Below are 16539 nucleotides of genomic sequence, written 5' to 3' on the forward strand. Positions count from 1 at the left end.
GCTTCACCTTAAGTCTTGGTCAGGGGATGCTGCAAGTTCAAGAAACTTTTATCATGCAGATCTTTCTTTGTCATTTGTTTCTTTTTAAGCCACGGTGTATGTATAATTAAAAGGATATTGTACTGTTTATTTTGAAGGCAAAGCAATGCAGTGAGATTATTAATGTTTTTAATAATTTGAAATTAGGTTTCTTTCTCTTTCATGACTGAACGGTTGAGGCAAAACTATCAAGCATTTTTTGGATCCAGACAACAGAAAATTCTGTAATTATCTTCCTTATTTAAAAAAAAAAAAGGTTTTGGCAGTTTGGCAAAAGAGATAGTCAGTATCTGCTGAGTGTTCTGGTACATTTTATAGTAATGAACAACAAAATAACAGACCAACCTCAGATTTTAAAGTAGACTTTGTGCTACCAACTGAAGTTGTACCTGCAGAAGAGAATAATTCTTAAGGCCTTTTTCTTTTCCAAATACTGTGATTTCTTCTCTTTCTATCTAGGCTTACTAATTATCAGTATAAACTAACTGATAATAACTGGAGTTGTATTTGATACAACTTCTGGAACATCATTGCACGGAAAGAGCAATCCATTATTACATTTTGCATTCATACTGCATGTGAAAACTACTTCAAAAGGAATGTTACAGCAACCAGGTCAGCATGGAGGGATAGGGAAATTGTCAAATCTCTCTCCCCCTTACTTGTTTTCCCGATGCTTGGCAAGAGTTAGAAGATAAGTAGATTGGTTAACTTTGGGTCTCCATGCTCAAGAGGTTGGTCACTCCCAGCTTTGCACACAGGGGCAGTGAGGGGATCCTCCAACAGGAAGACTCAGAGCAAGATCATGCCTTAGATACTGAATGACCCTGTGGTTTTGCCTCTCTTACTCATAAATGACATGGGAATTCACTTCATGATATTTGGTTTTTAAGTATTCAAATATTTTGATTCCATTCATCACTCCAGGGACACAATGCTGTCACTCACCAGTACAGTCTCTTCCATTCACAGTTTCACTGCCCAGTCCTACTCCTCCTCTTTCCTACTTTCACCATCCAACCTCTTCCCAGGCACTAAAGCCTCTATCATGTTATCCAGATTCTCCCATACTCCAGTTCGTGCATCACTTCCCCACGTGCTATAGAAAACACTGCAAGTTGCTATGTGATTGTAATGAACACATTGATAAACGTTCCCAGAGCTCTTTCTACTATTTCCAATATTAGACCAATCTGCTGTCTGAAAGGAAGCTGCAGAACTAATGAAGTTGCTGCTATGGATTACTATCCTATGTCCTATCCTGCCTTTCCATCTTGGTAATCAAAGATTATTTCCTTATACCAACCACAACCTCACTTCCCTTACGGAGTATTTTCATATCCTCCCCTCACCACTCTGACTCCTATCTCCTCATAAGGTAAGGAGTAGCTCATAACTAATCACCATCTAAACACTAACTGATGCACCAGCACACCAAAGGCAAGAGAAAACTGAATTCCTGCTACAGTTTCTATCCTTTCAAGCAACGATTCTTAAAAGCTTGCAGTATTTGGGAAAGCTCTACCCCTCTGTCAAGTTTGGATGACATAAGCCCAAAGCCCTTCTGTGAGCCTTACTACAAACCAATCCATTGACTGCTCTTTGTCAACAAAATCTAAGTATCAGAATCTAAAGTGTATAAAATTCAATTATGGTCTATGCGTGGGTTAATATCACTTCATGGACACTGCTGTATCTACATGTAACGTGAACTGCTTAGGAAAAGGGAATTTTCCTTGCTGGAAACAAACACAGAAATTTTGCTTTAAAAATACAACCAAATTTCACAAACCATGTTCACAATGTGACAATCTCAGACATTTGACCAAATAAATTCTACAATGTATGCAACACACCTGCAGGAAAGAAAAGACTAACAGCAAGGAGTTAATTTAATTCAGATAATCCTGAATTAAAGCATGGTCTTTTATACATTAGAAATTATCATTATTTGCTGTTGCTTGCAAGAAAAAACTCACTCATGAGAGAAGCTCCTGCCACCAGGACCAAGTTCATGACCCAGTCCTCAGAGAAGCAACATGGAATAAAATGATGTAGGGCCTGTGCAGCCCCATTAATAAACTGGTCTTGCTAATAAACCACACCAGGAAGGAAGTTCTAGGGTCTCTTTGCACAGCAAGCAAAGTTGAAATCCCCAGTGAAATGGTATCTCCCAGTAAGGGACTAAAGAAGAACAGGGGGTGGGAGATGAGGCCAGTACTGAGGCCAATGTTCTAGATGCCAGTGAGGAAAAGCCTGCAGCAAATCAAGGTAAGGGGGAAAAAAACCGCACATTAATTTCAGCTTTTCTAAAAGGGGAGTTCTAACACACTCCCTGTGTGTCGAAGGATTTTATTCCATGTATTTAAACCCTAAACACTCAGAGAAGCTTTTATTAAAATCAGTCAAAAGCCTAACTCACTTAAATGGGAACATCATCAAGACTTTAATGTGCCTGGAAGCTGTTACATCTTTATTATTGACAATTTAAGCTCATGGAACCCATTCTCAGCCTCTCTAAAGTTGCACTGATTGCATTTGCTTTCTTACAGCTGCTCACTCCAGAGGAACCAAATAGCAACCCGGCAGCTTTTTAAAAATGTTCTCTAATTATTATTGTTACCCATAAATGTGTTTCCTGTTTCAGTGCATAAATAGCAAACTGATTATTTACAGCACTTGCTCCTGTTGAGAACTAGTATATCTGTCAGAGAGGTAAAACAAATAACTAGGCTATAATTTGTAATAATAAACCCTACACATCATACTTCTTTTTTTTTCCCCAGGGAAAAAAAGGTACAGTTGTACAGTTTCTGCACTTTTACCATTTTCTACAGGATTCCGGTTTTCCTTGAAGGAAAGGTTCTGTTCTCAGTAAAATGAACAAGGTTCTCAAGACAAATGGTATTTTAAAACAGAATAAACAGTCACATGCAAAGGACTGCCCTGTTTCTACAGCACTGGGGTGAGGTGGGCTGTGTATTTTCAGAGCATTTCACATTGTGGGACACAGCTTTCACTTCATTGGGCCTAAAGTGACATAAAATTATCGGGACATTACTTCATGTTAATCAGACCAGCCCAAGGATCAATGAAATGACACCTCTGTCCCCCACTTTTGGATCCTGCCAAGCAATCCATGTTTCTCCTGCCTTGTCCAGGACGGTGGGCTGAGCTGGGTAACACAAACTGTCACTGGGGATCAGGCAGTGCTACAGCCAATTTGAAATTAGGTATTTTCTTACTCCTTCTGCTTAAGTGATGAAGGAAACAGCATTTCTACCGTGCTCAGCACAGCTTCTGGAAGTGATTCATAGCTCTCAGTCGGATCAGAGCAATGTCAGATTCCAGAGAGATCTATTCTGGTGAACACAGTGCCAGGGAGAAGAACTTCTCACGGTAGGGTACGTGATCAATTACTGCAACACGTTACACACCCAATGACTCATTTCTAGACAGCAGACAGTTGCCCACGCAAGGCCTTCACACATAGCACTGAAATGTCATTAGGTTTTCTTGGCTGATTTCTCTCTCTTTGCTTTTCCTCTCCCTTTCATTTTCTCCCTGCTGAGGCCCGTGGAGGTTTGGTTTAGGATGCATTCCTCCTCCTTTGTCATCCATGCACAGCATGGACAAGCAGAAAGATTATGACCAAAAGGAAAGCACTTGGAAATGTTTATTTTAACAATTTAACAAGCAAAAACTCTACAGTTGTGGCAATTCTGAACATTTTCTCTGACCCCTTCCCCCCATCCATAGCATTAGACAGAAGAAGAAAACATTTCCTGTCTTCTCACAAAAGATATTTAATTTTAGATTTAAAAACTAATCAGATAAAACAGAACAATGTCAATAACTAGTCAAGGTCAACTCTGTGTGCTGTATTTGAGCTCAGCTGTGATCTTCCTTGATGAGAGAGGCAATCAGGTGCAGCAACAGGGGTTTATCAGAGCTTGCTGAACATACAGCACAGCACAATGATGCTGCTTGGCCCACAGAGTCAATTATTAATTTCTTTGTTGGAATTCCTGCATTTTAACTGTACTCACCTGATCTACAAAAGCAGAGGGTATCCTAAACTTTTCCTTGCCTTTTTAAACATAAAATCTTTACTAATGGCTTTTAGAAGAAAAATTCTATTTTTCACCCTGACATGCAGGGCAAACTAAAGTAGACAGATTCTGAATAGCTAATTCCTCCTGCTCTGCCTTTTTTTTTGTGTGTGTGTGTGTAGAAAAAGCAGGAAACTAGTCTTGCTGTAGCACCACAATGCATGAAAATTGCTTGAAATGTCTGGGTTTGTGAAAGCAGTAGCTACTGGTGAGAAAATAGAAGGTAATTTCCACAGTACTGTAGTACTCTGCTCTCAAAGTCTCTGATCACTACAAGCTGGGATTTACAGCCAAGGAGGAATCCTTCTGCGCCTGCCCTGTTCCAATGCTATTCCCTGCCATTTTCCTCTCCTGAAGACTGGAGGTGAGGCTTGATTAACCTTACAGCTACCTCACTGTGGTTGTTGCTCTCCTCATTATCTGCACATAAGAAGCTTGAATTAGCCAGTTTAGAGCAGGACACAGTGAACAGCAAATGCGCAAAGTCGTCCCACCCACTCAGTGTGACGCATTCACCAGCACACATCAAACCTGAGCACAGATTCCCATTCCACTGTAGCCAAAAAAAATAAGTGTGGACGTAACTTCCTCAGGAGAATTCTTTTGTCTGATATTCCCATGAAGGTGAACATAAATTTCAGTTGTCTTATTTTACATTTTTAAGGAAACCCCACTGTTTTTAACATGAGATCAAACCTTCAAAGGCACAGTTTGGCAACCAGGCAAGCCAGTCAGAAGTGTTATAGAAAGACTGTCCTTCAGCAAACTGGGCAAATCTAGTCTATACCTGTAGGCATAAAGAATCAAAATGGGGTAACAGATTATCTGTTTTGGTCCCCCACAGCTTATTTTGAAGATGTCCTATAAGGCAACCTTGGATGATTTAAATGCCTGTACTAAGCTCACTTACTATTGTCGGAATTAATGTCGTTTCAGTGGAAGCTTCGGGACAATTTGTTACCACATTCAAGTTCTAGATGCAAAGACCAAATTGATTCCTCAAAGAAACTCACGCTGAGGAAGGTTTTCCACTTCACATCTGTGCCTAATACAAAGTGCATGTCTAAATCCCAGACAAGCAAAAGTAAGTAAATCTGGATAGACACGTGAAATGAAATCAATTTGTGTTTGTTTTTTCCTCTCCACAAAGAGCTCAAGGTGACTCTGAGGGTTTAAAGACAGCAAAAGCAACTATTTTAAATTTAGATTTTGCATCCTGAGTGGATGGGGGTAACACAGGGAAGAAAACTTTCGAATTAACCTGATAATAAGCCCTTCTGTTCGGTTAAAAATTAAACCAAATCCTGTATAGATTACACTTCCAAGAATTATACTCCCAGTTCTCACAGATCCTCCGTGCTTTTTAAATGCCCAGTTGCCTTACATCATTTTGAAAATCCAACTCTACAAGGTTGAAAATGTCATTGTGAGTTAAAAGATTCCTCCAAGGCAAGGTACTGCTCTTGGAAACTCACTGATTTATCACTGTCTAAATGGAAACTTCCTTCAGCTTCACTTCACTGTTCTAACTAAACAGGATTTTCCCCTCCCATGTGTTGGACAAAGAGATGCTTGGAACCAATGGTTACGCACTTTCTGCTCTTCTAGCTTTTAATTATAGGTCATAAAAGCAAATGCATTAACCAATATAAACTGATAAAAAAGTTATGAGAGGGAGTTCTGGCAGAGAGAGCATTGCCTGCTGCTTCTAGGGAGGCATGTTCTGAAGGGGGTGGCTTTACCACCTTTCAGAGCCAGACATCATTGGGATCCCTTTGTCAAACATCTCATCAAAATTAGGCCGCCAAGGAGGGCTTTGGATGAAGCCCATTCACACATCTTTTACTGACTGAATAAAAATCATCATCCCAGAAGTACTGAATATGATGGTATCTCAGGCCTATGTGCCTTGTAACTTCTATTCTTAAACTAAAGAAAGACTCCACAGAGAAACTGTCCTTTAATGACAGCAGCTGTATCTGGGCAGCTTCCCCGATAGTGCAATTTTTACTGACTGTAATGAAATACACAGCCCACATCTTCCCATACGCTCATATAAAAATAAAATCAGTCCTCCTGTAGATCTCTTCATGGAAAGAGAAAAGCCTCTCAACCAGAAGAAGCTTTCAAACTTGCCCCTTTGCCAGACAGGTGGGAGATCAATGCTGTTTGGCCATCATAGTCTATAGAGGACATAAAAGGAGAGGGAATAAGCAGAAGCAATTCTTTCCTCAAGATGAAAGTTGATACTTTTTTTTTTTTTTGCTTCAGATTTTAAAAGCTTCCAACACACATTATTTCCTCTCCTCTGCTTTTACCTTTCTTTACAAACGCAGTCTAAATTAATTGATTTATTTCTGATTAAGAAGTTACAGGGGTTTTATTTGTAATTTTAAGTGGTGATGCCACACCATCTCTTCTGCAAGAGCAAATAAAACATGGCAAAAACCATTGTCCTTCTAAATGGCCCAGTAGAGCCCACCTGAAAGATATCCTCTGAATTAGGAAAGTGAGTTAGCCATGTTTCAAGTATTAGGCTGAACTCTAAAGAGTTTATAAAAATAAAAGTTAATCTCATAGTAGCTCTTACACAATAGATATTGATTGTACTAATTTCATGCCCTCTAGAAAGGACTAATGCTTAACACAGAACTAGAGAAAAAAAATCTAGTTTGTATCTCATTTTCAGCTGAATCATTAGAATCAGAAAAGTATACTGGGGGTAGAAGGAGGTTTGAAAAAAATGCATGTACCAGAAAGCCTAAATTGCCTTTGCTGAATGTGAAAAATATTCTTTGGCTGTTTTTGAGAAGAACAGGAAGATGACAGAAATTACTGTGGGTAGGAAACTAAGTTTCGTGGTCTTTTGTTGTTGTTGTTGTTGTTTTTTATTAAATTGAATCTTGCAAGTCCTACTGCTATCCCATTCCTCATTTAAAGCAAGCAATTTCTTATACTACATACAGTGCTACAATCTATGCAAACAGCTATCAGGGCATTTCTGGAAGAGCATGATTTTAGTCATTTCATAAAACATCAGAACAATGTGTGAGCAACAAAACAACAACGTATAAAGGCTCAAGCATCCATTGTAGCTTTATGCAGCCACTGTGGAGCCTGAAGCTCTGTTTTGGCTTGGCTATCCATAATCTAAACATCTCCAAAACACTTTCAGACTGCCAGCATCCACCAGCAATATACTGGCTTGGAGCCCTGGCACATTATTTGTCCACCAGGAAAAGTTGCGCAACCGTGATAGCATTGACTACCCTAAAGACACTGCAACATGAAAATCAGGCAGGTCAGGGACTGTGAGACCTGTCATGAATTCATAAAACCTATTGCCTGGCCTCACAGTTTAGTGGCTTTTGAAGATAAGGAGAAACTAAACATATAACAAAAAAATTATTTGCAGGCAGTCTGTCTGGTGAATGTGCACATTACAGAGAGCTGTAGGGTACAGAAATCATGTATTTTAGAAATCTTATGGCTTACTATTGCAGGCTGACTCCAAATTGCTGGGTAGGCAGAGGTGGCCGTGGTGGAGGAACCTTAACTGCAGGTGGAAGTTTTCCCTTCTGTTTCCTCCAAAGGTTTTCATCGTGTCTGCAAAAAAAGCAAGATTTCAGTGATACCCTGTGCAATGCAGATGACAGACTGCGTATGTGAACAGCTACAAGTATTGCTCATGATGCTGATCTCCTGACAATAGTGTATATGCTGCAGGCCTTACAGAACCTTGTCTTACAGAATTGCAGCATGAGGAATTTTTTAAATAGTATTTGTGGTGGAATACTTAAGCAAGACATAGAAGAGCCTTTTTACTTCAGCCAGTGGAGCATGGTAATAAATGTGTCCAAAAAATAGAAACACACTATAATTTAACAGCAAAATTCAAACACTTTTGCTCCTCAAATTACAACTCCCTTTTCTTTGGCAGCCATGCAATCCAATTTATAACCCCAGAGCTCTAAGGTATTTTCTGTTATCCCATATTTACACAAAAGGTGTGTAAAAAGCCACCAGGCATCAGTAACAGTCATAATCAAAGCTTCCAGTTACTTTCATTCAGCAGTGACATAAAATCACTTTCTGTCAGTACATCAAAGCATTTCCATGTAAAGCACCATGTTAGAAAGACTTATTGATACTAATACAGGTGCCTGACTATCCCAGCCCTGTGCAGTTCTTTTCCTTTTCATCTCCCATCCACCCTCAAATACTACTCCCTAACACACCCAAATACACACCACATAAACATAATGGACCCACTAACAATACATACATCCATAAAGTTTAAAATCGAGCAACACTTTGCTGGCTGGGAATGCTCTTCACATATAAAAGGAAGTCAATCTGTTGCAATATATAAGGAAAGAGGTCAGGATTATAGTTTTGCCCAAGAAAATGGTATGATACTCACAAGCAGCACTGACATACAGATTGGTTTTGCTAACACTTACATAGAAGTAACAATCATATTAAGAAAATGCTCCATGACAGAGATGGAGTTTTTCCAAATCTATAGAAAACTAAACAGCAGATGCACTTCGGTACGTCTGTGATGGCAGTGCAGCTTTCAGAATTAATCCAACCCAGCACAAACAGGTAAATTACACTTTTAATCATGGAAGAAATAGATTCTTCTTGGAATACAGTGATCAGGATGCAACTCCACCTGAGAAAAAAGTGAGGCAATGTACATTAAATTTGCCACATACCGGATGACTTCTTGAGGGATATTTAACTGGTCATATTTGAGATGGTGTCCCAGGTCAGCTAAATAGTTCAAGTAGGTGATCTTTTTCCCAAACTTGTGGCTTTAAAAAAAAAAAAAAAAATCAAATCACCAAGCAGTATAAAAATTAACATGGGAGGAACATTTATAAAGGGTTTCATTTCTAATTCTACAAAAATGTAAGTGCTGATGCCACTCAAAATTAGATTGTAATTGAAGCAGCAGTAGACGTAAGATATATTTCATTTCATATGATCAAACACATACGGTGCATGCCTGAGAGTCTGATTTGAATAAAAATAACTGACTTTCATCTGAATGTTTTGTGATTTGCACAGATATGAAAAACATCTCTTTAAAAGGCACTGGAAACAAGGTTTCACACAGCATTAGAAAGCTCACTAAAAGAACTGTTAACCTTTGAGAGAATGTTACCCAGCCAACAGAACAACGTGTTTGTATTATGTAGGTATTCCACTCTGCAAAAGGGCAAAATAATGGGGCTGTAGAAATAAACTACAGAGTAGTTAAGCAACAGGCAAAATTTTCAAAGCACTGACAGTGTATACCCTTGAAGTGCTGGGCCATCAGCTTTACCCCTTTGGAGAAGGGCTGGATAGCTTCTAGGGAACACCAGGAATACTATTTTTTTTTTTTTTTACAAATTGCACAAAACATATTTCCGAATTTGAAGCTCCAAGTGTCATCAGTTAGGTCTTGAGTTTCAGTCAGAATACACGACTACACGAGCTGAGGTGTTCAAACAAGGGTCAGGGACACGTTTATACAGATGATCTGAAAGAATGTCTTATTTTTTCCACAACACAAAATATTTGGGCTGTAATGAAGTTGTCCAGAAAAACAATAGGTGCTGATGGTAAAAATTGTACTTTGCTGCGACTTACTTTCATAGTAAAATTGGGGAGAAACTCTGCCAAGGATGAGTTTATCCCTGGATTGTCCAATCCGCATGCACATGCTCCCTCTAGCGGGACGTAGAACAAACAGTCACTTCCCTGAATTTTGCGAGCAAGAATTTCGGAACGCACGAGGAATATCATTCTGGCCATGCACAATTTCAGAGTTCCCCAGAGTGTCTTTTATGCAAAAGAGCCCGAACTTCCAACATCCTCTGTAAGCCACAGTTGAGCACACAACTCTGCAACTATTCACCTCTGGTAATAGAGGACATGTCACAGAACACACAATATGTAAAAAAGTCATGGGCAATTAGGAATAAGTGCTGCTCCTTAAAAATGCTGCATCACCACTGCCAGCTAAATGTATATTATTTTCATAACAGGTCCTGTTAGCTCATGTAAATATGGTCTTCCTACAGTTATCTTGCACTTCGGAGAAAATACTCCTGACTTAACACATTACCTTCTTGCTTGTTTCTTTCAGGACTGGAAAGAAGATCAATCTACTTCAGGAACTTGTAAAATTTCAAGTATTTACATTTTCTGAAATACCACCAAATAAAAATATCCTAAAATATTTCTTCAAATAACTCTGTCATTTGTCCAGAAGTTAGCAAATACGTTGTCATGTAAAAGTAATGAGGCCATGTACCAACGGGTACCAAATGTACTAACAGACCACTGAAAAATAAATACACGCCTCTTAATAATGAAATCTATTTCACATCTGCTATTTTTATTGGCAACACTATCTACAAACGAGTCTGGGCTCTGGTTCAGCAAATCTAGGAAACAGAAAGTCTAGAGGATTTTTCTCCCTTATTTTTGTGAACTGGATTAATATTGACACTTCACAGCACGATTTGCCAAAATCAGATTAGTTTAACTGGAATGAAAAGGTACTATGAAAAAAATTTAAATTGTACTAACCTAGTAAATTAACAATAGGAATAAGTTTTAGTCTTTGATGAAAGTATAATTTAGCCAAATTGCACATGGGCCATTTCACACTTAGTAACCCACGCTTTTTTGACAAACCCAAATTACAGTCAACCTGAAAAGCAAAGGCATGGTTGGCTATTAAACCATTTTAAGTAGTAAAGAGGGTTTTTCCCTGGCTTCAGCTGATTCCTGCATTCTGACTTGTGGATGTTTTCAGAGTTTACTCATACTTTCAACTACTTTGTCAGTCCCAGTGCACAAACAGCTTTGTTGCTGTTGGTCACGGATTTATAAAACAGAGAGTGCTACTAAGTTGCACTCAAAACAAGTATCCAAGCACACAGTGGTAAAAGTCCAGTACAAACAGAAACAACCAATTGTGATGAAAACAGGCTGATCAGGAGGTCAAGATGAGGATGCATCTAAGATGACATGTGTTGGTTTGAATTATTTATGCTAGATATGAACACTGAAGTGCATCAGGATCACTCATTTTTCAACTGCCAGTGTGTCATACTTTCCAAGAAAAAAAAAAAACCTTAGACATAGTAAGATCCAGGGAAAATGCGTATTTGCAACGGGTACCTGTGAACTCATCTTTTTTTTAAGAATTAGCAGGCAGTTATTGCTGTAAGTCAAGTAGTAACACTGTTGTCCACCTGTGGCTGCACTGAAGGAATTAACATGCACAAGCTGAAAATCACTGGTGTCCAAACAGCATCTGCTTGGAGCTGTTCCCAAGGAGGTCTCAGCTAACTCCGAGAAAGAAGATGGTTTCACCAGAGTATTGTCATGTCCATCAAGAATTTTTCTGGGTGAATGGTTGGGTTTTGTTAATTTCTTTGGTTTTTTTTTTTTTCCCTAGAAATTTTCCATACTTATCCTAAAGCAAATCAGGAATAAACAAACCAATAGCAAAAATAAATCTATCTCCATTCCTGAAACACCATCGGGTACTGGCCATCCTGCTTCTGTCACACTTTTCCCACCACTATTCTGTGTCCTGGATCAGTGATGTTTATTTTACTGCCGGTTAAATTAAAGACCTGGACTTAAGTCTTCTTGTTTCAAGAACAGCATATTCTGAAATGACTTTTAGCTATAATTACTTAAAAAAAAAAAATTCAGATGCACCTTAGCTGATCTGTCTAGAAGTTAAATTTCCCTTTTCTACTTTATCAACTTTCTAGCACTCAGCAACTGAATTAATTGCAAGTTTCTCTTGTGGAAATTTTAATCTGACTCATTCTGGCTTCTCAAGATTAGCTGTTTCCACCCTGCAGCCCCAAGAATATTCATAATATGATTTGAAAAATACCAGAATTTCTTTGACAGTGACAAAAGGTGAGAAGCAGAAGCTGAGCAAGTACCACCATTCTTGCACTTAGTAGTGTCTGCCCGTTGCTGGTGGCTCCTTGGAGGTAGCACCAATTTTTAGCACGCAAAGGAAAAGAACACCCAGTAAAATACAGCACCTTTACCATTATATCCACCTTTTCAAATTCCTATGGGCACTTCAGGGATTATCCATTAATTTTGAGAATATAAACAGTGTCAGTCCTATTCATCCCAACACTTCTGATCAGCCCAAAGGTTAATCACTGACCATCCACTTTACTGCGCCACCCAGTGACTCCGGTCATGCACACAGTTCCGTTTCCCTAAGTGCTGTCAAACACAACGAATAAGTCATTCACAGTCCACAGAACAGCCATGCTTTAAAAGCTATATTTACCTTAACATACCAGTGAAACTACTAGGAATTGAGACTCCCTTTTCTTAGAAAGAAAACGACTTTACCCTATTCATTTCCAAGCTTAAGCTCACTTACTTGTTAGTTCAAGAGTTTAAATGGGTATTGGGCTGTTACCTGATGTATTTTACTTCAAGCCTTTTTAAAAGCAACTTATTAGAGAACAAACCATCCTTGAACTAAATGGGAATAATGTGTTCAATGAGCTGTCAAGTACCTTATGAGAGGTTTAAAGATATTCCACAGAATTTTTATGAAGTTGGTTGGATGGACAACATAGAGTGCTTTGAGGTTTTTCTTATACCTAGGAAAAGAAAACGAAATTGTTAGGAAAATGTTAAATGCTGGAGATGGTAGAACTGAATAGCTACAATTGAATGGAAGGTTATTATTACAGGCATATTACACAGTATTCTTTTCAAGTACATTAAAAAGACCTAATTCAGAAGAAATTGAATGTATAATGAAAAAAACCCCCTCCAACCAACCAAACAAAAGTCAATTTTAAAAAGTGGTCGGTTTTGACAATAGGCCAAATTAACTATTATGTTCCTAACCAGTGTCTGCTGACACACAGATTTAATATTAGGGACACTGAACCGAAATCAGGCAATTTGAAAATATACTGATAGGAGAATGAAGGGTCTGTAAAGAAATCTTTGATTAAAAACATTACTTTTTTTCATATTCTTTTCTTTCCTGCTTGCAGGACTTTCATGTTCGAAAAAATTTTAAAATTTTCAGATACAGAATTCATACCTAATGCTTTAATTTTACCACTAATTTTGTCCTTCTTTGCTGGTAAATTACTATAGGTGAAGCTTCTAGTAGTTTGATATTGCACTGTCCCTTTTGTATGAAACAAAACCTTCCTTCATTATTGCTTTGCTTGATTCTACAGTGTCATTTCATGATATCTAAACAATAGATTCTAGTTGGCTGAAACTGAAATGGAAACCAGGCAGCACAAAAAGACTCCTCTCTTATTCAATAATATTGCAAAACGAAATTGAGACATTCATATTGGAATATCCTGCTTCTATAGATAGGCTTTTGCTTATTACTTTGCCAAGTTTGCTTCCCACTAGGGACAATGATCAGGGAAACATACGATCACGAACTCCTAAGAAAAATTTTCTTGTAACAGGTTATGCTAAGAGGGGGAAAAGGGAATCAGGAAGATCAGGAATTGCATGAATTTTTCCTTTTGGGTTTTAATTGGGCCTGTACACTTGTGAATGAAACGGGCACTGTGTGTGTTCACAAAGCCACTGCCACACACAAGCAAACAAGTATCCCTGTTCAACCGGCACTGTAGTGCCTAAGAGCCCAAAATCCACACTAAAAACTAACAAGCAAAACACCTGAGTTGCTTTACTAACTGTTGAGTTTCTGTTTTAACTTTGTTTTGCACCTTGAAGTTTATGTTCTTCAGTTTCCTAGATCCGAAAGACTTTACAGAGCCTCTGGTGTGAACCTTCAAAACAAGATCTGTTCTTTTGAAACTACTCCTATTCAGCATTTGCTTTCTTGATGCTGGTTAATTACTCTCATCCTTTGTACTCTCATCTGTCCTCCCTTTCCTTTGACCCCAGAAGTTTGCAAAGGGTTTTGTATTGTTTTTTGTTTTCCCTCTGGCTAGTACAGTACCCCATACATGTTGGGCTGGGAATTTTGCTTTGAAGTGTCAATGACAGCATGCCAAGAAGTTCCAACTGTTAATAAAATGCCAGGTTCTGACTGGTGACCTGAGCCTCTGTGTTCCATTTGTTCTATGTTTTCTGGGTCAGGGTGAGGGAATAGAGACAGATTTTTGGCACAAATGAGTCTCATCATGCACTTGTAGGCAACAAAAAGGCCAACAAAAAAGACACTGATCTTGTACTCCTCCTCCCCATAACACAACTCTAAATTTAGCTTCAGAATCTCCCAAAAGGAGAACAATGCAATGCTTTGTTCTGGAATTGTCCGTGCATGTCAAAACCCAGTATTGCAGTCCAAACCTCTTGTCAAAGACAAAACATAACAGACCTTTGCCTTTCCTCTTCTTTACCCAGTCCTAGAAAGACCAGATACATCATACTACTCATATTCAGTCATGTTGCTTTCCTGAGGCCAACTTACAAACAAGTTACAATGCACAGACAAGTAAAAGACTGACTTCAATAGGGACTGCCTGCTCCATTGGTAACTTCACACTTTCAGGGAGCAAACATCACAATTCCGGTCTCCACTATTAAAACGCAATTTATCCAAGAGCTTTGGCATCGACTACACCCTAACCAACTACTCCATGAAGTGCTGAACTGTAGCCAACAGTATTCCAAAGCTCGGGTACATCCAACCACAGAGGTTGGTTTGTTCCCATGGCTTTTCATACCTTTGGATAACCACTGCAGACACTTAACAAAGCCAACAGCACTGACATCATTATAAGAATTTGCAATGGCAAAGTTAATTGTGGGTGGATCCACCTAACTTCCTCCATGGAAGATAGTTATAGACATTACACAGTCTTTTACAGAGCGTAAATCAAGTCTTTTAGAGACCTACTTCCTGTCAAATTCCTTGTAGGCCGTTTGCAACCATTTCAGAGATGGTTTATTCTCACTCTTCAGGCCATAGTGAAAGTAGACAACCGTATAATCATTCTCCACATACTGGTCCAAAGTGTACTTCAAGTACCTGAGGAGAAAGATAACATTTTGGTTTTAAGACAGTTGACTGGATGAGATTTTTGAAGCAGTAACTGGGAAAGAAAACGTGCTACTTTTGCACAGAATGCTAGTGACTGCAAATTCATGTTGGCTTCAAAACATCTATCTAAGAAGTTCATCTTCCTCTAGTGGCAAATAATTCCACAACATTGCAATGCCGGAAATTTTAAAGAAGATATTTAGTTACCAAAACTACAGTGCTCATGAATCACTTAAAAATGAAGACAATATGTGACTGTGTTTGCCAAGAAATGTTTTAAGAGATACATTTTAACTAAAAGAAACTTTCATTTTGCTTTTCTCAGCCTTTGTAAAGCCCTTCCTTTTAGACAAACAAACAACAATACAGAATAACAATACAATAAAGAATATGTTTTGAGCTTTCCTCTCAATTTAAAAGTTTCCAAATCCTTGGAAAATCCATTACCCCTAATTAAACTGCTCTTCTTGAATATATTTGTCTTTCCCTTGTTTGCATTATGACGACTGAGTTTGTACAACATTTCCCTTAAATTTAACTTGAATTTCTCAAAATTAATTTAAAGAACTACACGATGTATCCCAGCTTGAAATAATACTGCATGTCTTATAAGCAGATTGCTGTGTGTTCATTCTTATACAGTACAGTTTAAGATTATTTTCATTCGTTTTCTTCTATAATTGAGAACACAGGATGGCCTATTACACAGCTCAATGACTCAAATAAAGCAATGATGGAGCAGTGCAATCTAGCCTCATTTCTTGCTGTGTCAGATTTCAAATTTTTCATGTTATTCTCAATGCTGTCTTCTTATTCTGCAACAGCCCCAACTATTGCTTTTAATTGTATGTGAGTGATTTTCAATCAATAAAGCAGATAGTTCCATGTGCCATTTATTGGGCTGTGACTATCTGCAAGTATGAAGAACACTATGACAATCTCCCTTTGCATAGAAAAGCTCTTCACTTTTTACCCTGTACTTCCACAGTCTCATTTATCTTCTTCCCTCAGCAGTAGAAATCTTACTCTGCAAGTATCTTGCAAAAAGGATTGCCACTGCAATTAATATAACTTATGTTTTGATCCCCGATTTAAGTATTAGTGATATTTTAATGGAAAAAGTAGTAGTGACAGTCAACCAAGACTTTTTTTAAGAGTTTGAAATTAAAATATACCTAAAGAGATATTGTTACAACCAGAGTGCCTTGTGTTTTATTTTACAGCATGTAAATTCCTTGTTACATTGCATCCAGAAAACATGTATTTTTAAAAATAACAGTGTTTTGGGGGCAAGTAATAACCAGTATTTTTCTACAGTCAATTACTTGTTCCAAGACT

The 16539-nt window shown here is 38.3% G+C and overlaps 1 protein-coding gene across 5 annotated transcripts in view; it reads right to left on the minus strand.

The window, feature by feature from the left end:
• Nucleotides 1-16539, minus strand: part of ARHGAP8 (Rho GTPase activating protein 8) — a 57739-nt gene that overhangs the window by 16512 nt on the left and 24688 nt on the right. For all 5 annotated transcript variants that reach the window (XM_066184352.1, XM_066184353.1, XM_066184355.1 and 2 more), the window contains 4 exons: nucleotides 15058-15189; nucleotides 12722-12808; nucleotides 8873-8971; nucleotides 7647-7757 (listed from right to left, as the gene is read on the minus strand). In XM_066184352.1, coding sequence (XP_066040449.1) covers nucleotides 7647-7757; nucleotides 8873-8971; nucleotides 12722-12808; nucleotides 15058-15189 — 429 coding nt within the window. The remainder of the gene's footprint in view (nucleotides 1-7646; nucleotides 7758-8872; nucleotides 8972-12721; nucleotides 12809-15057; nucleotides 15190-16539) is intronic.

Source organism: Chamaea fasciata, unplaced genomic scaffold, assembly GCF_029207755.1.
Source record: "Chamaea fasciata isolate MVZ Bird 193981 ecotype frontalis unplaced genomic scaffold, bChaFas1.0.hap1 SCAF_5, whole genome shotgun sequence".
In the NCBI taxonomy this organism is placed as follows: domain Eukaryota; kingdom Metazoa; phylum Chordata; class Aves; order Passeriformes; family Sylviidae; genus Chamaea; species Chamaea fasciata.